The 23,361-nt window shown below is 49.7% G+C and overlaps 1 protein-coding gene across 1 annotated transcript; it reads right to left on the reverse strand.

Annotated features, from left to right (window-relative positions):
- Window positions 1-1,931: 1,931 nt before the first annotated feature.
- CST7 (cystatin F) lies at window positions 1,932-12,750 on the reverse strand. The gene is made up of 4 exons (XM_003278500.4): window positions 12,444-12,750; window positions 4,410-4,582; window positions 2,806-2,922; window positions 1,932-2,225 (listed from the first exon to the last, which is right to left on the reverse strand). Exons 1-4 carry the CDS (start codon window positions 12,577-12,579, stop codon window positions 2,148-2,150), a joined length of 504 nt encoding a protein of 167 aa, XP_003278548.1. The 5' UTR covers window positions 12,580-12,750; the 3' UTR covers window positions 1,932-2,147.
- Window positions 12,751-23,361: the final 10,611 nt, after the last annotated feature.

The raw sequence follows: 23,361 nt of genomic DNA on the forward strand, positions 1-23,361 counted from the left end.
TTCCCTCCTGTTTCCCAGCCTACGAAATGGGGCTGACATCTGTTCCTTTCTTTCCTGGGTATTTGTGAGAGTAACAAGAGATTGTGTCTCCAAAGATGTTTGTAATAACTTCACAGAGACAATATTTTAAATAGATATAAAAGAAAAAAAATGAGATAAATATGTAATGATACAAAAATTCAGAGAACTGATAGCTGTGGTAACATCGGGACCATCTGTGTGCACTGGCTGGCTTTGGACTCCTGTGCCATCCTCTCCCCTGAGTGGTGGCCAGGCCCCGTGTTGGGGGAAGAGAGTCAGGAGTGTCCCTGCTTCTCCAGGCTGGCTCCTGGAGGCAGCACCAGTAGGACAGAGGCAAAGATTGGCTTCTGTCTAATTGGTGTGACCCACATTGTGTCAGATAAACAACTCATTTTTGTGTGACTCTATAGGAAAGAAAATTAGTGGTCATTAGAAATGCTTTTAGTAACAAATGGTGTGCCTTGTATGTCAATTATACAAAGAAAATAAGATAATACCTAATCATTCTGTCATACAAACTATTTAAATGTGCTGGGCTTATAGGTAGACTTCCCTTTTTAAATTGAGAACAGAGAGCTTTGCTTTCAGTGCTTAATTTTCACAAATATAAAGAAGGTGGCCAATTGTTTTTCACAGTTTTCAGCAATGAAGTCTTAATTTTGACTTAGCTGTTGATTTTCTGTCTCCAAGTGTCATTTCCTGTGTCTTATCTGGTAATTTGACATGGTGAGGTGTGAAATAGAGTCTTCTTATTAGGTTTAAATATGTGATATGCTTTTGCTGTAAACATAAAAGGGATTCGTTCTAACGTGAATTACTAACATGCTCTTAATCAGGTGACTCATTGTGTGCCTCTGTTATCCCTTACAGAAACTCCATCAAGATTCAGCTGTTATGTTTCACAGGACAGAGATCTCAGTTTGAGATTTTTATCATCAGCTTACACTTGCAGAGTGGTCTGTAGTTCTGAAAGTTGTTCACATACGCTGACTCTTAATGATTCCAGAAGACATGGCCTCATTGCACCAATGGGAACTGAGGCTCCAAGGGGTTAGGTTAGTGACTGCCAGAGTCACAGCTAGCACAGCTGAGCCAGCCTCCCGGGGATGTGACTGGAGAAAGCGTGGGTGAAGCTGGGAGCAAGGGCGACAGCGCCTGACTGGGCAGTGGCCCCTGCAGCCTATGGATCATGGCAGAGCACTGACTCGAACCTTGGCTGCACAGCAGAGTCCTCTGGGGCACCCAGGGCTCAAGGTAGCCCAGTCTGGCACTTCTTCCAGTCTTCTTCCAATCCTGGTGCCCTTCAGCCCTCGGTGGCCTCTCCCTCCTCCTGCACCCCCAACACAGTCATCTTCAGTGGGGCGTCCTCTCTGGAGGGCTCTGGGGAGCGGTCTGCTGCTCTGCCCCCACTCAGGCAGCAGGGAGTCCTGCTGGGACTCCTGCAGTCCCTGGGAGGCCTGAACCTCAGGGAGGCATAGCTGTGGCCCTGTTGCTCCTGGTGTGGACAGCTCACCTGTTCTGGGGCTTTGGCCTTCGGGGGGTTATAGCTAGCAGCTCAGGCTGGCCAGGCCCCCAGAGGAAGTAACTTCAGCTTGTGAGACCCCTTGGTAAGGGGGATCCCTGGTAAGGCTTGCCTCACCTCCTGACTCTCCCCTAAAAAGGCCGGCATGGCTGCTGCTGGCTGTTCATCTTGATTCCCAGCTATGTTCATCACAACAGGCCAAGGCGCCCAGTGGCCAACAGGGTCCCCACCCACAGCTCTGCCGATTATTCAGACCCAGAGCTGTACCCCTGCTCTCCTGGGGTCCTGTAGCCACAGGGGATCATCCCTCAGTTTCACAACTCCCTCCATTGACTCAGTCCCCTACACCCAGACCCGGAACCTAGGTGCGCAGCCTCAGAAACAGGAGTTAATTTTAGAAGCAAATGTGATCTATTTAATCTGTTAGGAGGTGCTACCATGCTGCCATTCCAGCTGTCCTGCGGTGACCCAGCGGCACTTCATCCGCTCACTCGTCAGAGGCCTGAGAGGGTCTGTGAGGCTGGGTCATGAGGCGGGTGGGAGGGGACAGGGAGTGTGCATCCTGGAGTTTGTCATGGCTGTGGTCTTGCTGAAGAGGCGGGGGTCAGTGACAACGGAGAACAGGCACCTCGAAGTGCTGGAGCCAGGGCACGACCCAGACTTCAGAGTAGCAGCTCAGAGTCTGAAACAGAGAAGGGCACACCTGAGAGCTCAGACTTTCCCTGCGGGGAGCCCTCTGCTCGTGGAGGGGTGTTCCTCACGGAGGAGCTTTTCTGCCCCTATTTTTCATTTTGAAAAATTTCAAACCTACAGAAAACTTGAAAGAATGATTTAAGAAGATGTGTTTTTCATCTCTATAATTGCTGAATGTTGTTATGTTCCTGTTCTCTTGCTCTCTCTGCAGAGATATGCTATATATGATATATATCATATGTATATATATGATATATATATATAATTTCTGGATTGTTTGAAAGCTTTTCTTACTCTAACCCTCCCCACCCACACCCCAGGACACTCTTCCAGAGCTGTGTCTCCGCCTCTGGGACTGGAGGATGTCGTCTGAGGAGCTCCTGGCACAGGCTCTACCTCCTGTTCTCCCGGGTCCTCGGTCGTGCGGGAGTCCGGGAGGCCTGGCTTCCTCAGGGGTGAGGTTTGGGGCGCTGCGTTAGAGACGTGGTGACAGGGTGTTTTTCACAGCCCTGGGAGGGAGTGGGCTGGGGAAGAGAGGGCGCATCTGAGAGAAAGGCCTGCTGCTTTACCCGCTTCAAGGTGTGGTTGGTTTGGAAGTCACAGTCGTCCAGACGCGGGTGCTGGTTTTTCTTGCAGGTAGTTCTGCCAATTTCCACCTCGAGCATGTATTTCAGGCCTTTCACTATCTGGAGGGAGCAAAGGGACTGGGTTACTGGGCACAGGGGAGGGAAGGCAGGCTCCTCCACTAGGAAGCGGGGCCTCAAGACAGTGGTGCAGGTGCCCACCGAGGAGAAGGGAAGTGGGCCAGCATCTTGGGGCAATGCTTCGGGCTTACAGCAGAGCCTGCAGACCCCTCCCACTCCCCTCCCTGCCCCATGCTGGGTTTGTGCCTCTTCCTGAGACAGATGTCTCCTTTCTGCCCAGAGTTCTGCACTCAGGAGGGACGTCACACTAGGTCTCCTGCATGCCCTGCTGAGCCCGCCCTGCAGCCCTCACTCCAGCCCCATGATGGCTGTTTCTTGTGGCCTCTGTGTCAGGCCTGGGGTCTGCGGGCTTCCCCTCTCCATTCCTGGGGTCGGGAGTTTTGAGTTTCTGGACAGCCCTTCTCCACTTGGATATGGCAGCCGCCTTGTTCATTCTCATTTGTGGTCTTAGAGGAGTTGAAGAAAAATTCCTCAGGTTTTAGTCTCAGCTCTAGGGGAATTACGTTGTCCCCAATATCGCCAAGCTAGAGAGGGACAACCTCCAAGTACCCTCCCAGAGAACCCTGAGGACTCAGACCCAGGGCATCCCACTGGCCTCCCCAGAGAAGGAGGGAGGGAGGGCCTGCATCACCCAGGGAAGATCCACTGTCCCTGAGGCCAGGCTGCGGAGCGAGGACCCTGGCTACACACCACATTGCCTTCTGTAGCACGCTTCTCTTATGAAAACATGCTGCCCTTCACAAGTTTGCAATTGTCAAAAATAATTAGATTATAAAAATCGCCCCTCCCTGTGACCCAGCATAACCGTGAACACTGTGAAGACTGCCTTGGACAGGGCTGCTTCTGTCCCTTTACAGGCACCAGCACACGGTGGTGGGTGTCATCCACAGCCTGCATCCCACATTAGCAAGTGGGTGTTCTCAGGACACAGACAAGGGTCCCCTAGGAGGAAGGGTGCTGAGCGGGCGCAGTAGGAATGAGTCAGGGAAAGGGCAGTGGCTTGGGCAGAGCTCTGGGACTCTGGGACGTGAGTGAGCACTCCAGGAGGAAAGTGGCAAGGACACCTCTGGGCTGCAGGGCACGTGAGGGGTGAGGCCGGGTGAGGACCCTGGTCCCAGCAGGGGCAGCTCCTTGGACAGCGGCTTTCTTCCCTGTCAGCCTTGGCGCCCGCCTCCAGAAGCCCCATTAGGGCCCTGGTGCCTCCTTACCCCATGCCTAGTAGGCTCTGGGCCAGGGGCCTGGTAACCGCCCGGGAGCCGTGTGCTTTGTGGAACCTTTGTGCTTGGCTCTGGGGGATGCTGGCCTCAGCTGCTGCTGTCCACTCCCACCCCGTGTGCGTCTGCTTTCTGCTCAGAGCTCTGCACTCACGAGGGACTTCACGTTAGATCCGCCCTGCTCTCCTAGGTGTCGTGTTGCAGCAGCTCGGCTTCCCGGGGTGTCCGTGACGTGACCAGAACCCAGACCGTTACCTGAACTAGGGCCCTTGTGACGCGGGACTCCTTGAACAAGAACATGTCGTTCGTGCAGTTGTTGAACTTTTCAACACTGTATCTGGCTGCTTGGAGGACTCCTGGGTCGTTGGTCTTTATTGTTTTAGGAAATCCTGGCTTCACACCTGAGTTAAGGTCCTGAGAACAAGTATCTGAAAGAGACAAAGAACCAGACAAGAACACTGATGTTAGCGGGGCCTTCAGTCCAGGTGTCACGCCTCATGCCTCCGTGATGCTCAATTCTCTGCTGGCTTGTGTCTCCTGGCCCCACCCACCCCTCACCTGCTCCACCTCTCACCTGCCCCTGTCACCTGTCCCCGCTTACCTGCCCCCACCCTACCCACCCCTCACCTGGCCCCCCACCTGCCCCGTGTCACCTGCCCCCCTTCACCTGTACCTCCTCATCTGCCCCCCTCACCTGTCCACCCACCTGTCCTCCCTCACATGTTCTCTCTTACCTGCCCCCTCATCTGGCCCCCTCACTTGTCCTCTCTTACCTGTCCCCCCACCTGCCCGCCTCACCTGTTCTCCCTCACCTGCCCCCCCCTCACCTGTCCCCCTCACCTGCACCCTCACCTGCTCCCTCACCTGCCCCCTCACCTGTCCCCCCGACAACCCTGCAGTGTATTTATTTCTCCATTTTCAGAACTGAGGACCAGGTGCCAGGGGTTGCAACGAACCTGTCCCACACTTTCAGAACCCAGGGTTATTTCCAGCGTAAGTGTTAAAAGCGGAACACGTCCCACAGATGAGATCCTCAGTACGGGATGTAGCCTTAGGACGTACGGAAAGTCAACCCCAGCCTGGCCCTCTGGGTGGTGGATGGAGGTAGTGCCTCCCACCGGAAGGAGATGGCGCCATCCTCGTCTCAAGGCCTTCTGCCCGCCTCGCTCTCAGTGTCAGGCCCAGCCGCCAGGAGGCCACCCCTCCTGGCAGCCTGCAGCATGTGGTACCCCTGTGCTGCTTCCTGACTTTCTGGGGACAGCCTTTTCACTCCTATGAGTGACAGTGCACTGTGTCCAAAAGCTTCCTTGGGGTCGGGGAGGCCTGCCCTTCCTGTACCAAGGAGGGCTATATTTGGATAAAAGATGGGGAAGCAGCTTCGGAGGCCTCCCCCACAGTCATGTCCCCTAGTATCTGTGTCTGAGGCTGCAGGACGCGCGTCTTTGTGCCTGCTATGGACTGGATGGAAAGCTGGGCCCCAGGGTGTTGGGGGCAGGGTGATTGGGGAATGGGAGGGGACAGGCTTCATAGCTGGGCACGGCAGGGAGGCCTTGCCAGGACGTCAGTGTCAACTCAGAGCGAGGGCCCCAGAGGCCATTCCCACTGCTGCATGAGGTCTGCAAGAGGCCCTTCCTGGGTCCTGGATGTCTGTGGGTGCACACCAGACCCCACCAAGGGTAGACAGGATAACGAGGTTTCTGGTCACCACGTGGCACCCCCAGGCTGGGTGGTGCAGCGCCGGGAGTGGGGAGAGAAGGCATGGGACTGGAAGTTCTATGGCCTTGGGATTGTTGCCCCATCTCGGTAAAGAGTCTCCATTGTGAAGGGAGGCTGCCTGGCAAATGGCTGTCCCGTGGTTGGTTCTGGGCCAGAAGGTGAGCTTCATGGCTGGGCTCTGGATGACTGTGCCTGCCTTGTGCTTTAGCAGCCCAGGGAGCCTGGCCTTCCATCCCAAAAAAGCAGTGCAGTGCCGGTGCCCCACCCCATAGAGAATGCTGGCCACGTGCTGGTCCTGTGTGCTGGTGGATAGCTGTGTCCTGCGCTGGCATGCCCTGGGACTGTCCTTCACAGTAATTAGTGTCACACACATCCCCCCTGAAACTGCTGCAGCCTTTGCTTAAGAAGACTTTAGGTGGCTCACGCCTGTAATCCCAGCACTTTGGGAGGCCGAGGCAGGCAGATCACGAGGTCAGGAGATCGAGACCATCCTGGCAAACACGGTGAAACCCGGTCTCTACTAAAAATACAAAAAATTAGCTGGACGTGGTGGTAGGCACCTGTGGTCCCAGCTACTCGGGAGGCTGAGGCAGGAGAATGGCATGAACCCAGGAGGCAGAGCTTGCAGTGAGCCGAGATCATGCCACTGCACTCCAGCCTGGGCGACAGAGCGAGACTCTGTCTCAAAAAAAGAAAAAAAAAAAAAAGAAGACTAAGACTTCAGGCCTCTGAAGATGGAACAGAAACCTCTCTGTTCCTGAACGCCAGGGGCTGAGCTTGGCCCTCTAGGGGAGGTCCTGGAACCTGCATTTCCCCAGGCTCTCAGGTGACTCTGACACTGGTGCTGGCAGTGAGGGGTCCCTTGGGACCTGCAGTATTACCATCAGGAAGGAGGGGGCCCCAGTGCCAAAGGCAGCTCCTTCTGGTCCTTGTGCTTGTTGATGACAGGAAGTTGAATGTGGCTTTTAGTTACAACAAAAAACTCTTCTGGAAACAAGCTTGGTTTCTGCTCATCACTGTCATCTGAACAGCAGAGAAAGAAAGAGACACGTGTGTGGAAGGGGTAGCGTGTGTTCAGTGTATTTTTGCTATCACAGATTAGAGGTTTTTTTTTTTTTTTTGCTTTCTTTCCTCACATTACATTAATATGGCTGTCCATTGTTTTCTTCGTAAAAACTACATTTTAGGGCTTTTTCTGACTATAAACTTACCTATTTTTGGTAGGAAATTTGAAAAATACAGAGGAGCATAACAAAAAATAATTATTCTTAATATCTTAAAGCTAACCACTATTAACTTTTTAAAAATAAAATGTATTTAATTTTGCTTGAGATTAACAGAATTTAAAAAATGAAGTGAAACTCAGTTTACGCTGGACTTCAGATAAATTTCCCTTCCAAGCTCATGACGTTAGTTTCTAAAAGATTGTGGTAAAGTTACAAAAAAAGGTTATGAAAAATACTGAAATTGGTATATTTTTATTTAACTACATGTTTCCTAAAATGTAGGCTTCAAGTCAATAAACCTTTCACTGTCTTACAGTTGTCTAAGCAGATATTAAAAGCTCAATTTTTAACCTAAAAATGTTTAAAAGTCAAACCTATTTTTAGGATGATTTGTTAAGAGAAATTAACAAGGAAATGTTGATCATTAAGAATTAACACCCCAAAGAGGCCAGTCATCTTCAGGGAAGAAAACAAGCGGCCCAGCAGGTGGTGAGCGAGTGCAGCTCTTTGAGATCCTCCGCTGGAGTCAAAGAACTGTGAAGAGGACCCCCAGGGAGGGGGCTCTGGGTTTGCTCAGTGCAGCTGAAGCGGGGGAGCAGGAGAATGGGTGCTCTTCTCCTCTGCCTGCTCTGTCTGGAGGGCCCCGCGATGCTGTTTCTTCTCATGCATGCCCACTATGCAGGTGAGGAGACCAAGAGCTTGGAGTGCGGGCGGGGGTGGGGGGCGCTAAACCCAGGTGTGACTAATTCAAAACACCACTCTCACTTTTTCCTCATTCAAGAAGGACTGTTTGGCAGGTGCTAAGGGAGATGCAGGGTGGACTCTGAGACAGGCCCCGCCCACAGTGGTGGGGAGGCAGAGCTGGCCTGCGGCACAGGACAGGACACCAACCTGAGGGTAAAATGGGTGAGCAGAGGGGCAGGGGACGGGGGAGCAGCTGGAAGGTGGCTGAACTGACCTAGGGGAGGAGGGAGCTACGTGCTGGGAAGAGTTGAGGAGACCCCGCTGGAGGCTGCTGCTGGGTGCAGAGGGTGATGGTGGTGATGGCCAGGATGACGTCAACGGAAAGAACCCACGCACCATCAGGCTTGCGAGAAGAAACAAAAGGCACATAAAATTCGTCTGTATAGAAACAATGCCTGGGGCATGCCAGGCCTGCTCGAGGGGAGTGGGGTACCTGCCATGTGCGAGGCTTGTGCCAGGAGCCTGCCGGGGCAGCCTGACCCCAGCCCAACACTGCTTCTAATGCAGGGTGGGAGGGGAGGTGGGCCGTGCCTGAGACAGGCAGGGAGCTTCCAGACACAGAAGCTGGAGGTGGGGCAGGGGCGGGCAGGGCCTGATGATACCAGGTGCTGAGCAGGCCCCAGGACACATGGTCACAGGAAAGCGAATGAAACTGTCCCCGCAGGTTGACAAGAATTGCATGCCAGGTTCTGGACAGAAAGATATTCATAATTAAGCTTGAATCAGGCTGCTGTCTGGCCCAAGATGTTTTTCACATCCCGATTCCAGCAACCAGTTTGGAAACCCCCCACGGAGGAACGGGATCATCACAAAAATACAGCTTCTTCCTCTCTGTGTGCTGTGACATCACGCTGCCCCTTCCAGCTATCGATCTCCACACTTTGGCCACTCCAGAACCCTTAAAAACCCAGGCCCCAGCCTCCTCGGGGAGATGGATTTGAGTTTCCTCCATCTCCTTGTCCGGTGACCCTGCGATCACCCTGATTTTCTGCTGCAGCCCTGTGTTTCTGAGCATTGACTGGCTGTGTGCATGGGGCACAGACCTATCGGGTCGCCCGAGGACCAGCATTCACTGGGGTGCAGATGTGAAGCTGCCGGGCCAGGGGAGTTGCCAGGGCTTCTGCCCAAGGCAGCAGGGAGCTGCAGCTTCTGACAGCTGCTGGGCATGCCCTGGGCAGGGTACATTCCTGTCTTCAGAGCATTGGCCCGGTGGTAGAGCTGGCACTAAGCCAATCTGAGAAGAGAGAAAGCATGGGGAGGGATCGCTGTGGTGGCACCAGGCAGACCCTTCCCACCTGCCTTTAGTAGGAAAACGGGTGGGCATAGCAGGGGCTGGCATTGCCCACCACCTCCCTCTTTCAGGAGTGTTCTAGTTGTGGCCGGGAGGTTGGGAAGCCCCTGCTTGTGAAACCATCCCTGAGATGGGGACCTGGGTGCTGAGAGCTGGACGCAGATGGTCCCTGCTGGTGTCCCTCCCTGTGTCACCCGAGGGGGTGCCCTTTCCATGGGCCAGTACTGAGCTGGGTGGGGAGACCCTTTGAGAGGGGCCCCATCGGCCCCCATCACGCAGAGCATAAGGTCTGCATGGCTGTGCCTGAGCACTGGGGTGTTGTGGGGGGTGCATGTCCAGCTTAGAGGTGCTGGTGTTCACTCCACCCACCTGGAGACGCTTCACCCCAAGCCCTCTCACGTGACACCATCAAAATTCAGAGAGCCGGGGTCCTTGGGGCCACACCTGCCCGCTGTGCTCTTGGGTCTCTGCCTGATGGCTAATGGCGGAGCGTATCTTTTGAGGGCACACACATGCCCCTGGCACAGACAGGACACTGAGCTCTCCCAGGATCAGTCCCGACCTTAACCCACTGAGACACACCCGGAGTTTGAATTCCAGCTCTGCTTCTCCCTGGCTGTATGATCTCAGGCAAGCTGCCTAACCTCTCTGAGCCTCCATGTCCTCACCTGTAAAATGAGGATGCTGACGACCGTGAGAATATATGAGGCAACATACACGAAGCACTTGTCAATAAATGATGTGCAATACTGTAATCATTATCAAGTATATCAAAATGCACATGGCCACAGCAGGGGTCTCAGGGCAAATGAATGTCCCCATTGGGAAAAACAAATCTTGCCACGTAGAGGGTGGCTCAGTCTGTGGCAGCTCCCAGTGCTCCCCAGGAGGCAGGAGGTCCCCGGGCTGCAAGTGGTCTCTCTGCTACTGGGAAGTAAGCACTGACATCACCTTGCAGAGGGAAGCTGACCCCAGGGCCCCTGTCCAGGCAGATGGGCCGTTGCAGCTAGAGTGGAGGGGACAGAGGATGACATGGCACCTGGCAGAGCTTCCCAGAAGAGATGCCCATCAGATTGAGAAAGAAACAGCCCTTTTCAAAAGGGTGGTGGAAGCCAGTGTGGCAATTTCCTAGGTTCTGAAAGCCTCAGGGAGGGGAGGTGCCCTGAGGGGCTCAGTGCTGTGGTCTGTGCAGTTCAGTGCGTGGGTGTGGAGAGAGGCCAGATGCTCAGACGGCACCACCCTGTTGCTTTCCCCGCCCCCTAGCCCCCTCAGTCATGAGGAAGGCTCTGTAATTTATTCTCAGAGGAGGCAGTGGAGGGGCTGTAGGAGTCGTGGGGTGGGGGCAGGAGGCATGCTTCTGTCTGGGGCCCAGGTTCCCATCTCTTTTTTGCCACTAGACTGGGGGCCTCCCAGCACCCTCCCTGTACAGCCGAAGATTGAAGGCCCTTGCTGGAAGCACCAGAAATGATCACAGCACCTGTGCAGGGTGTTGGGGGCTGTCACCAGCACAGCGGCAGAAGGGCCTGCACTAGACAGAGCAGGGGGCTGAGGCCGGCGGAGAGCACCCCACGCCCCGTGCGCCTCCATGCCTGTGCCTTCCCCGAGCCACCTCTGTTCAGCCTCCCCAGGGCCGGAGACGGGGTGCAGTTATTTTCCCATTTCATGGATGGTAGGACTGAGGCTGAGGGCCCGCTCTGTGTGTGTGAACGTGGGCTCTGGAGCTTCTGTCTGGGGTTTGGTGGCCGACAGCAGGTCTGCTGGGAATGGAAGGAAAGGCTTGGTGCAGCATTACACACCAGCGAGGAGCCGGGAACACCGCCCAGGAAAGTGACGTTGCCAGCTGCCCAGCACATCAGCTCCCACGTCACCCTGCTATAGTCCCTAGCCTGCTCCGTGAGATGAGCAGAGCTCTGAAACCCCTCAGCAGTCAGTAGGTTTCATTAGATCCCAGGACACGATAGGACAGTCGGCTCCATGTCCTCTCCAGGAGAGCCTTTTCTGAGGTGTGAGAAGGAGCCACTTCTCCGGGGTGAACTTGCCTCTCTTCCCTGCTTCCCCGTCGGACCTTGGAGACAGGAAGGGGCAGGGCACAGGATGGCAGCAGGCAGGCGGCACTGCATCAGGACAGGGCCAGGAGGAGAGGCCCCTGTGAGGCTGGGAAGCAGGTGGAGGGCTCCACGCGTGAGCTAAGAAGAAGGCTCCCAAGCTGGGAGGCAGGGCCGGGTATGCTGTCCCCAGCCTTCTGCCGGCCATGGGTCAGCTCCATGTTCGCTGAGCACTACCCAGAGCTGGTGGCGGTGGCATGTTCCCATCAGTGAGAGCAGAAGCTGCCCCTGGCCCCTCCTCCAGCCTGCCCTGTCCCCTTGGCTGCTCAGTCGCAGCACCCGCCCTAGGCCAGGCCTGGGAGCGTGACACGGTGTCCGCCAGCATCACTGAGTCCTCAGTATCCTGACTCACTAGGAGGAGGTGAGAACCCTCTAAGGACTCCTTGGGTGCTCTGGAGCCATCCTCTTGTAAATGGTCCTGCTGCACAGCCCCCGCCTGGGCCCTTTTGGCCAGGCTCCAGCCCCCTTCTGTCCCTGTCTGCTGGTGGAGGTCACCTCAGCCCTCTGGTGCCAGCTTCCTGGTTGGTTAAATGAGGTGGTGGCCTCCCAAGTCTCCATCAGTATCCTGGTCTGAGTCCTCTGCCAGGGAGGGCATAGCCCAGTTCCCTTTGGGGGAGGGCAGGTTGTCCCTGGCTGTGTGACTTGGGCAAATCACCTAGCCTGGCTGTGCCTCAGTTTCCCAGTGCACAGGCAGTGGCTGTTTCCTCCCTGTCCCCCCTCCCCATGAGTGCTGACCCTCAGGGAGTGGATTTCAGGAAGGGTGAAAAAGTCTGATCGTTAGGGTCCCTGGGACCAAGTCACAGGACAACAGCCAGCAGGAAGGAAGGACAAGCCATCAGACAGATGCGGCTAACCACAAGCATGTGGCTGCCCTGTCGCCTCCGTCCCGCAGAGGGGCTGCAGGAGACCTGCCTTGCTTAGACCTTTCTCAGACCTCTGTGAAGAGCCAGAGAATAAAAGATGTTTCCCTTGCCCCTAGCCTTCTGGGGCAGCCCCCAAACCCTTCATCCCTGTAGCCTGCTACCCCCAAAGGTAGCTGCAGCCGGGTGGAGCCCCTTGCCCCTCTCACCACTCCCAGCACCTCTCACCACCGCATGGTCCTGTGGGGGCTCCAAGCCAGGAAAGTGCCCTAGGGAAGCCCCAAGGCACCAGGGGCCAATCTCAGGGAGAGACCCCGGGGCAGCAGCCAGGGGAGAACGCCACTTACCTGGGGAAGGGCCCCCAGTGGTGCTCAAGACCAGGCAGCAGAAGGCCAGCAGAGTTCCAGTCGCTCGCATGGCTGCCCGGGTGGGGACAGTGCGGGGCAGTGGGGGGTGGCCGTGCAGTGCCTTCTCAGGCAGCATGGCGCAGTTGGAGGCAGTGGTTGGTGCCTGTGCTGAGCCTTCTTGGGTAGATGGCGCAGGGCAGTTGGAGGCAGTGGTCAGTGCCTGTGCCAACCCTTCTCAGGCAGCATGGGGCAGTGCCGGGCAGTGGTTGGTGCCTGTGCTGAGCCTTCTCGGGCAGCACAGGGCAGTGGTGTGTCCCAGCCCAGGGGCAGGTGCCGGGGCCACAGCATGGAACCCCACCCTGCAAACCACTGTGGGATGGGGCAGGGGCGGGTCTAGGGGGCTGTCTGCATGGTGCTGGGGAGGGGAGTGTTTTGCTGCTGAATCATTTTGGCCAGAAGCTCTTCACCTTCAGATCTATCAGCCACAAAGCAACCACTTCCTTTATAAAAGTTTCCAAGCAGCCGTCATTTGCTGGGGGAGGAGGAAGAGACACGAGACCCATGAGCAAATCCTGGTGCAATGTTCTACCCCTGAGCCACACACGAAAGAGATGTTGCATGACAAACATTAGCAGGAATTTTCAAAAGCAAAATCACTTAATTTTCTTTTTTCTTTTAATTAAGTTCTGGGGTACATGTGCAGAACATGCAGGTTTGTTACATAGGTATACACGTGCCATGGTGGTTTGCTGCACCCATTAACCCATCATCTACATTAGGTATTTCTCCAAATGCTATCCCTCCCCTGGCCCCCGATCCCCAGACAGTCCTTGGTGTGTGATGTTCCCCTCCCTGTGTCCGTGCATTCTCACTGTTCAGCTCCCACCTGTGAATGAGAACGTGCAGTGTTTGGTTTTCTGTTCTTGTGTTAGTTTGCTGAGAATGATGGTTTCCAGCTTCATCCATGTCCCTGCAAAGGACATGAACTCATCTTTTTTATGGCTGAATAGTATTCCATGGTGTATATGTGCCACATTTTCTTTATCCAGCCTACCATTGATGGGCATTTGGGTTGGTTCCAAGTCTTTGCTATTGTGACTAGTGCTGCAATAAACATACGTGTGCATGTGTCTTTATAGTTAGAATGATTTATAATCTTTTGAGTATATACCCAGTAATGAAATTGCTGGGTCAAATGGTATTTCTGGTTCTAGATCTTTGAGGAATCGCCACACTGTCTTCCACAATGGTTGAACTAATTTACATTCCCACCAACAGTGTAAAAGCGTTCCTATTTCTCCACATCCTCTCCAGCATCTGTTGCTTCCTGAATTTTTAACGATCACCATTCTAAGTGGCATGAGATGGTATCTCATTGTGGTTTTGATTTGCATTTCTCTAATGACCAGTGATGATGAGTGTTTTTTCATATGTTTCTTGGCTGCATAAATGTCTTTTTTTGAGTGTCTATTCATATCCTTCATCCAATTTTTGATGGGGTTGTTTTTTTCTTGTCAATTTGTTTAAGTTCCTTGTAGATTCTCTTTATCAAATGGATATATTGCAAAAATTTTCTCCCATTCTGTAGGTTGCCTGTTCACTCTGATGACAGTTTCTTTTGCTGTGTGGAAGTTCATTAGTTTAATTAGGTCCCATTTATCAATTTTGGCTTTTGTTACTAATTCTTTTGGTGTTTTAGTCATAAAGTCTTTGCCCATGCCTACATCCTGAATGGTACTGCCTAGGTTTTCTTCTAGGGTTTTTATGGTTTTAGGTCTTAAGTGCTTAATGCATGTTGAGTTAATTTTTGTATAAGGTGTAAGGAAAGGGTCCAGTTTTAGTTTTCTGCAAATGGCTAGCCAGTTTTCCCAACACCATTTATTAAATAGGGAATCCTTTCCCCATTGGTTGTTTTAGTCAGGTTTGTCAAAGATCAGGTGGTTGTTGATGTGTGGTGTTATTTCTGGGCCTCTGTTCTGTTCCATTGGTCTATATATCTGTTTTGGTACCAGTACTATGCTGTTTTGGTTACTGTAGGCTTGTAGTATAGTTTGAAGTCAGATAGCATGATGCCTCCAGCTTTGTTCTTTTTGCTTAGGATTGTCTTGGCTATGCAGGCTCTTTTTGGGTTCCATATGAACTTTAAAGTAGTTTTTTCCAATTCTATGAAGAAAGTCAATGATGGCTTGATCGGGGATAGCACTGAATCTATAAATTACTTTGGGCAGTATGGCCATTTTCACAATACTGATTCTTCCTATCCATGAGCATGGAATATTTTTCCATTTATTTGTATCCTTTCTTATTTCCTTGAAGAGTGGTTTGTAGTTCTTCTTGAAGAGGTCCTTCACATCCCTTGTAAGTTGTATTCCTAGGTATTCTATTCTCTTGTAGCAATTGTGAATTGGAGTTCACTCATAATTTCACTCTCTGTTTGTCTATTATTGGTGTATAGGAATGTTTGTGATTTTTGCACATTGATTTTGTATCCTGAGACTTTGCTGAAGTTGCTTATCAGCTTATGGAGATTTTGGGCTGAGACGATGGGGTTTTCTAAATATACAATCGTGTCATCTGCAAACAGGGACAATTTGACTCCCTCTTTTCCTATTTGAATACCCTTTATTTCTTTCTCTTGCCTGCTTGCCCTGGCCAGAACTTCCAATACTATGTTGAATAGGAGTGGTGGGAGAGGGCATCCTTGTCTTGTGCCAGTTTTCAAAGGGAATGCTTCCAGTTTTTGCCCATTCAGTATGATATTGGCTGTGGGTTTGTCATAAATAGCTATTATTTTAAGATACATTCCATCAAAACCTAGTTTATTCAGAGGTTTTAGCATGAAGGGGTGTTGAATTTTGCTGAAGGCCGTTTCTGTATCTATTGAGATAATCATGTGGTTTTTGTCATTGGTTCTGTTTATATGATGGATTACGTTTATTCATTTGCATATGTTGAACCAGCCTTGCATTCCAGGTATGAAGCCGACTTGATCATGGTGGATAAGCTTTTTGATGTGCTGCTGGATTCAGTTTGCCATATTTTATTGAGGATTTTCACATTGATGGGACATCATGGATATTGGCCTGAAATTTTGTTTCTTGTTGTGTCTCTGCCAGGTTTTGGTATCAGGATGATGCTGGCCTCATAAAATGAGTTAGGGAGGATTCCCTCTTTTTCTCTTGTTTGGAATAGTTTCAGAAGGAATGGTACCAGCTCCTCTTTGTACCTCTGGTAGAATTTGGCTGTGAATCCGTCTGGTCCTGGACTTTTTTTTGGTTGGTAGGCTATTAATTACTGCCTCAATTTCAGAACTTGTTATTGGTCTATTCAGGGATTCAACTTCTTCCTGGTTTAGACTTGGGAGGGTGTGTGTGTCCAGGAATTTATCCATTTCTTCTAGATTTTCTAGTTTATTTGTGTAGAGGTGTTTACAGTATTCTCTGATGGTAGTTTGTATTTCTATGGGATCAGTGGTGATATCCCCTTTATCATTTTTTATTGCATCTATTTGATTCTTCTCTCATTTCTTCTTTATTAGTCTTGCTAGTGGTCTATCTATTTTGTTGATCTTTTCAAAAAACCAGCTCCTGGATTCATTGATTTTTTGAAGGGTTTTTCATGTCTCTATCACTTTCAGTTCTGCTCTGATCTTAGTTATTTCTTGTCTTCTGCTAGCTTTTGAATCTGTTTGCTCATGCTTCTCTAGTTCTTTTAATTGTGAAGTTAGGGTGTTGATTTTAGATCTTTCCTGCTTTCTCTTGTGGGCATTTAGTGCTATAAATTTCCCTCTACACACTGCTTTAAATGTGTCCCAGAGATTCTGGTACATTGTGTCTTTGTTCTGATTGGTTTCGAAGGACATCTTTATTTCTGCCTGAATTTCATTATGTACCCAGTAGTCATTCAGGAGCAGGTTGTTCAGTTTCCGTTTTGTTGTTCAGGTTTGAGTGAGTTTCTTAATCCTGAGTTCTAATTTGATTGCACTGTGGTCTGAGAGACTGTTTGTTATGATTTCCATTCTTTAGCATTTGCTGAGGAGTGTTTTACTTCCAATTATGTGGTCAATTTTAGAATAAGTGCAATGAGGTGCTGAGAAGAATGTATATTCTGTTGATTTGGGGTGGAGACTTCTGTAGATGTCTATTAGGTCTGCATGGTCCAGAGCTTAGTTCAAGTCCTGAATATTCTTGTTAATTTTCTGTCTCATTGTTCTGTCTAATATTGACAGGGTGTTAAAATCTCCCACTATTATTGTGTGGGAGTGTAGGTCTCTTTGTAGGTCTCTAAGAACTTGCTTTATGAATGTAGGTGCTTCTGTATTGGGTGCATTATATTTAGGAGAGTTAGCTCTTCTTGTTGAATTAATACCTTTACCATTATGTAATACCCCTCTTTGTCGTTTTTGATCTTTGTTGGTTTAAAGTCTGTTTTATCAGAGACTAGAATTGCAACCTTGCTTGGTTTTTGGTTTCCATTTGCTTGGTAAATATTCCTCCATGTATTTATTTTGAGCCTATTTGTATCTTTGCATGTGAGATGGGTCTCCTGAACACAGCACACCAATGAGTCTTGACTTTTTATTCAATTTGCCAGTCTGTGTCTTTTAATTGGGGCATTTAGCCCATTTACATTTATCATTAATATTGTCATTATGATTTTGATCCTGTCATTATGATGCTAGCTGGTTATTTTGCCCATGAGTTGATGCAGTTTCTTCATAGTGTCAGTGGCCTTTACAGTTTGGTATGTTTTTGCAGTGGCTGGTACCAGTTGTTCCTTTCCATGTTTAGTGCTTCTTTCAGGAGCTCTTGTAAGGCAGGCCTGGTGGTGACAAAATCTCTCAGCATTTGCTTGTCTGTAAAGGATTTTATTTCTCCTTCACTTATGAAGCTTAGTTTGGCTGGATATGCAATTCTGGGTTGAAAATTATTTTCTTTAAGAATGTTGAATATTGGCCCTCACTGTCTTCTGGCTTGTAGGGTTTCTGCAGAGAGATCTGCTGTTAGTCTGATGGGTTTCCCTTTGTGGGTAACCCGACCTTTCTCTCTGGCTGCCCTTAACATTTTTCCTTCATTTCAAGCTTGGCGAATCTGATGATTGTGTGTCTTGGGGCTGCTGTTCTCAAGGAGTATCTTTGTGGTGTTGTCTATATTTCCTTAATTTGAATGTTGGCCTGTCTTGCTAGGTTGGGGCAGTTATCCTGGATAATATCCTGAAGAGTTTTCCAACTTGGTTCCATTCTCCCCGTCACTTTCAGGTACGCCAATCAAATGTAGATTTGGTCTTTTCACATAGTCCCATGTTTCTTGGAGGCTTTGTTTATTCCTTTTCATTCTTTTTGCTCTCATCTTGTCTTCTCACTTTATTTCATTAAGTTGATCCTCAATTTCTGATATCCTTTCTTCCACTTGATTGATTTGGCTATTGATACTTGTGTATGCTTCACAAAGTTCTCATGCTGTGTTTCTCAGCAACATCAGGTCAAAAAAAAAAGTTTAGACAAATTGCTAACTAGAATAACCAGTTTTGAGAAATCACTTGATTTTCTCCTCCAAACTATACACCCCTCCTGCCCAAACTTCTGGTGTTCCAAGTGGCCCCAGGCAGGAGGCTCTCTGTCCCTATGGGGTGAGTGGTCATCTGACTGTGGCAACTCCATGGGAAGGTAGGTCCTGACTGCAGCTTCTGAGGATGAACATCTCAGCATGTGTCCTCCCCCTGCCTTTGGTGATTTCTGCACCTGGAAAACAGATGAGTAGGGTTTGTTGATGAAGCAGTTGATCACTTTCCATCTTTGGCTCAAATTCTATAAAAGAGGGGAAAGAACAGTATGCAGCCCAGGAGGAAAGAACTCAGAGGTTCTTCTGAGCCTCTGGTTTCCTGGCCTGAGCATTCATTTGCATGCTCAGCCCACGGTTGGGGTGGGGCCCTGGAGCCCGGTGGCCTGCATCAAAACCCTTGCTCTGCCTCCCAACACCTCAGTGACCTTAGCTGAGGAAGAGTCTCTCCCAACCTCAGTTTCCCCATAGAAGCTGTGATGAGGATTTGCAGACTTCCTCAGTGTAAATGCTCATGGCTTGGAATAGAGCCAGCAGTTATGGTTTCAGCCTCAGGCAAGTTCCTGTACCCCCTTCCAAACTGGGCAGTGTAGGCAGTGGGAAGGAGAGGGAGACACCTGGGCCTTGAAGGTCATGGTGGGAGGAGCTGCGTGACCGGCCATCAGAGTCAGAACCTTCATTTTAACACCGTCCCAGGGAAGCTGTGCCCCAGGTGGGTCCTGCTGGGTCATACCAGATTTCAGGCAGGGAGATCTGGGTTTGCAGGACTGAACAAGCCACATAATCTCTCAGGGCCTCTCAGGTATTTGCCCACTTGGAGATTTGTTGTGAGGACTGTTACCAGGAAAAGGAATTTAGCACATGGTAGAAGGTGGCATTCAGGAAAGAGCAGCTGCTGTGACTGTCCCCCATTGCTCTGCCTGTCCTGCTCTGCTGCTTCTGAAACTCAAATCCTATGCCTTTTGGCCACTGTGCACCAGGGCTGTGGGCAATGACTCTTCTCCAGGCCCCTGTGCCCTGATTTCATGTGTCCCATCTGGGAGTCACTCCTGCAGAGGGAGAGTGACCTCAGGGGCCTCAGCATTGGTGACTTTGCCCATGACCAAACACAGGCAGGGAAACAGGTTTGACCCTCCAGGGAGCCAGGAGGGCAGATTGTTGTCACTGCTTGCTGCTGCTGGTAGTGTCATGTGCTTTTCTCACTTTCAGACTCACTGGACGAAGCTCAGAGTGGATGTGGGACTTGGCTTGGTCCTTACAGCTTCACTCAGCCTAGGCCCTTCCATCTGTGAATGTGGGTGATGGTCACTCACACTCTTTGGCCTTGCCATGCCCAGGCCTGTCAGGCAAGCAAAAGCACATGGTGGCCCCAGTTAAGTCATAAAATGCCACAGCAGCAAGTGGCTGCTGTTACAATAACATGGTCATGGGTTCTGGGGAAATGTGTGCATGTGTACATGGTATGTGTGTAGATGTGTGTAAATGTTCTTGTGTCTCTGTGTGTGTATGCATATGTGTCCAGGAGTCTGCCTTTTTCTAGTGTGAATGTGTGTAAATATTTTCTGAATGTGTATGCACTTATATGCATGTGTGTAAGTCTGTGTATGTTTGCTGTGATGGTTGATTTTATGTGTCAAATTGAACAATAGGGTGGCCATATATTTGGTTAAACATTTCTGGGTGTGTCTTGGGGGCATTTCTGGATGGCATCACCATTGGAATTGGTGGACTTAGTGACACAGACTGCCCTCCCCAGTGTGAGTGGGCCTCACCTATCCATTAAAGGCCTAAATAGAATAAGAGGCTGAGGAAGAAAGAATTCTCTCTTTCTGCCTTTCTTTGAACTGGGACATCAGTCTTCTTCTGCCTTTGGACTTGGACTGGAACTTGCACCATTGACTGTCCTGATTTTTGGATCTGTAGAGGAACTTACACCATTGGCTTTCCTGGTTCTCAGGGCTTCAGACTTATTACTGGAACTTATACCATCCAGCTATCCTAGGTGTGGACTTCTGAGCCTCCACAATTGTGTGAACCAATTCTTTATAATAAATATATGTATGTTTTTATATGTCTCTATCTCTGTCTTTCTATATCTCCTATTGATTCTGTTTCTCTGGAGAACCCTGATTAATACAGATTTTGTCAGGAGTGGGGTTGTAAAGGAATAAAATTTTAAGGATAAGTTTTCTGCATTTGTTCTGGAATTTCTGGAATTGGCTCTCTGATATGATTAGATTTAAAGACTGTTAGTGACTGTATTTCCAGTAGTAAAGAGAGCATTGATAGTCTGTGTGTGCCAGATCTGGTGTGATCTGGCAATAACAATATGAAAAATATCTTCATTGGGTTCTGCTAATCAATCAGTTGTAAGAAACACGTTCTGGGTGACCATGCATATAATACTTCCAAACATTTTTGTAAATCTAACAAATATAATGGGGTTGGCTGGTTGTTCCTAATGTCACTGGACAAAGTGGTGAAAGTAAAAGATGAAATCAAGGATTTGAATTCCCAACTCAGTTGTGTTGCATAAATGACCTGAAAGCTGCTAGGTATTCCCTGAAGCCACAAGGCTGAGATTGCTGAAAATCAAATATAGAATCTCGTCTTTCAATTGGCTGAATGTAAGTTGAACTCCCAGCCTTGCTGAGGTTGACTGTTAAAGTGAGGGCATTGACTGGGAAAAAGTGAGATCCTATAAGTTAGAATGGGGACATGTGGGAATATTCTGATGAAGCTGGAGACATTGAGCCCCTAAATTCTAATGGCTCTTCTTTGCCAGTGGAGAGTCCTTTCCATTTTCAGTGAAAGATGCATCCCACTCTCTCAGGAGTTAACTCTGCATTTCCTGAGGAAACCGTAATGGCAATTGTCATGGAAGGAAGACAATACTGATTCTTCTCAGGACCCACCCCCTTTGCTTCTAGGCCTATACCTAGGCTCAAGTCCCATCAGGTCCCTCAAGGTGAGGTACAGGGTATGACCCATGAGTATATGTGCTAAACTCTTAAAGAGCTACTCAGGTTTTCTAATCTATGTGAATAGAAATCTAGGGGACATATGTGAAAATAGATATTGAGGGTTTTGTATAATATAATGGTGGAAGAAACATAAAGTTGGATCAAGTTGAATTTGTTGATATAGGCTCACTAAGCAAAGATTCTGCATTTAATATTGCAGCTCAGAGAGTTAGAAAGGGCTTTAGCTGTTTGGCTTGTTGGTTGGCTGAAACATGGATCAAATGATGACCCATAGTAAGTGAATTGAAAATGCCTGGCCTGCTTTGGTTTAATGTAGAGAAAGGGATTGAAAGGCTTTGGGAGATTGGAGTGTTAGAGTGAATTTGTTATTTAAGGGCTACTCGCCCCACTGGGAAGGCCCAGAAGACTCCCCTTTTACAATTACTTTGAGAAATAGATTTGTGAGGGGGAACCCCAGCATCTTTGAAGACCTCTGTAGTCACTCTTCTCTTTGGGCCAAAATGGCAGCCACTCAGCTGGGAAACCTAAATGCAGTGGGAGTATTTGCATCCTGGGGTGGCAGGGACCAAGAGGCAGCATTCTTGGCATCACCAAAGACAAGGTGAGAATGGTTATGCTGATGGATGGCATGGTCAAGGCAGCAATCAAGTAGTCTGACTCCCGTATACCCATGACATCAGCTAGTTGATGATCATGGTGTTCCTAGAAGTGAAATGGATAGGAAGCCCATTAAATTCCTCCTTGATCTGAATAAGCCGAAAAGTTCTAGGTCAAGTGAACAAAATTTGAACCTTAATCATAAAAACAGGGAGTCACACTCCCCCAATCAATTCAAAGACTTGAGCCAGTTTACAGACCCAGAATCCCTTGAATGAAGGGGAGGTCACTTTCCTTTGAGAAAGAACCCCAGTAAGTCCCAAACATTTATACTGTCAATATTTCTCCCAGCCTTCTCGAAAGGGATCTACAGCTTTTTTACCAGGGAGACTGTGCATTGGGAAAAAGGAAATAATCAGACCTTTCTGAGACTACGGGATACGGATTCTGAACTGATACTAATTCCAGGAGACCTGATATGTCACTGTGGCTCTCCAGTCAGAATAGGGGCTTATGGAGGTTAGGACATCAGTGTAGTTTTAGCTCAGGTCCATCTCACAGTGGGTCCAATGGCCCCAGAGCCCATGCTATGGCTATTTCCCCAGTTCTGGAATGCATAATTGAAGACATGTCAGCACATGGCAGAATCCCCACACTGGTTCCCTAACCTACATAGTGAGGGCTATTATGATGAGAAAGGCCATGTGGAAGCCACTAGTGCCTTCTCTAACCACCCCCCACCAGTAGTAAACCAAAAGCAATACCACATTACTGGAGGAATGGCAGAGATTAGTGCTGCCATCAAAGATTTGAAGGATGCAGAGGTGGCAATTCCCATTGCATTCCCATTCATCTCTCCTGTTGGCCTGTGCAGGAGAGAGATGGATCTTGGGGAATGACAGTTAAGCATAGGCTTAACTGGGTGGTAACTACAATCGCAGGCTTCTGTACCAGATGTGTTTTCATTGCTTGAGCAAATCACCACATCTCCTGGTACCTGGTATGCAGCCATTGGTCTGGCAAATGTTATTTTTTCCTCTGTCCCTGCTAATAAAGACCACCCGAGGCAGTTTGCTTTCAGCTGGAAAGGCCAGCAGTCCATCTGCACCGTCCTGCCGCAGAGTGTATCAGTACTCCAGCCCCCTGCCACACTTTCATTCTCAGGGATCCTGATTGCTGTTTCCTGCCACAGGATGTCACACTGGTCCATTACATCGATGCCATGATGCTGATCGGAGCGAGTGAGCATACAAGAAGGAGCAGATACTCTAGACTTACTAGTAAGACATTTGTGTGTCAGAGCTAGGAAATAAATCCAACAAAAAAACTCAGGGGTCTCCTACCTTAGTGAAATTTCTAGGGCCCTAGCAGCCTTTCTAAGGTTAAGCCCTTCTAAGCCCTTCTAAGGATAAGTTGTTTCTTCTGGCCTCTCCTACAACCAAAAAAGAAGCACAATGCTTCGTGGGCCTCTTTGGATTTGGGGGCAACATATTCCTTACTTGGGTGGCTACTCCAGCCCAGGTACCAAGCGACTAAAAGAGCTGCTGGTTTTGAGTGGGGCCCAGAACAAGACAAGGCTCTGAAATAGGTCCAGCTGCTGCACAAGCTGCTCTGCCAGGTGGGCCATGCGACCCAGCAGATCTTATGCTGCTCGAGGCGTCAGTGGCAGATGGAGATGCCGTGTGGAGCCTTTGGCAGGCCCCTCTATGTGAATCACAGTGCAGCCCCTTAGGATTTTGGAGTGAAGTCCTGCCATCTTCCTCAGATGACTACTCTCAC

This window comes from Nomascus leucogenys, chromosome 13, assembly GCF_006542625.1.
Source record: "Nomascus leucogenys isolate Asia chromosome 13, Asia_NLE_v1, whole genome shotgun sequence".
In the NCBI taxonomy this organism is placed as follows: domain Eukaryota; kingdom Metazoa; phylum Chordata; class Mammalia; order Primates; family Hylobatidae; genus Nomascus; species Nomascus leucogenys.

Bases quoted from the DNA above. Each gene is read 5' to 3' on its own strand.
- CST7 (XM_003278500.4), bottom strand. From the start codon at position 12,579: ATGCTGCCTGAGAAGGCACTGCACGGCCACCCCCCACTGCCCCGCACT. The intron at 4,583-12,443 runs GTAAGTGGCGTT...TGTCTCTTTCAG, and splicing joins CACTGGGGGCCCTTCCCCAG to ATACTTGTTCTCAGGACCTT. The intron at 2,923-4,409 runs GTAACGGTCTGG...TGCTCCCTCCAG, and splicing joins TCACAAGGGCCCTAGTTCAG to ATAGTGAAAGGCCTGAAATA.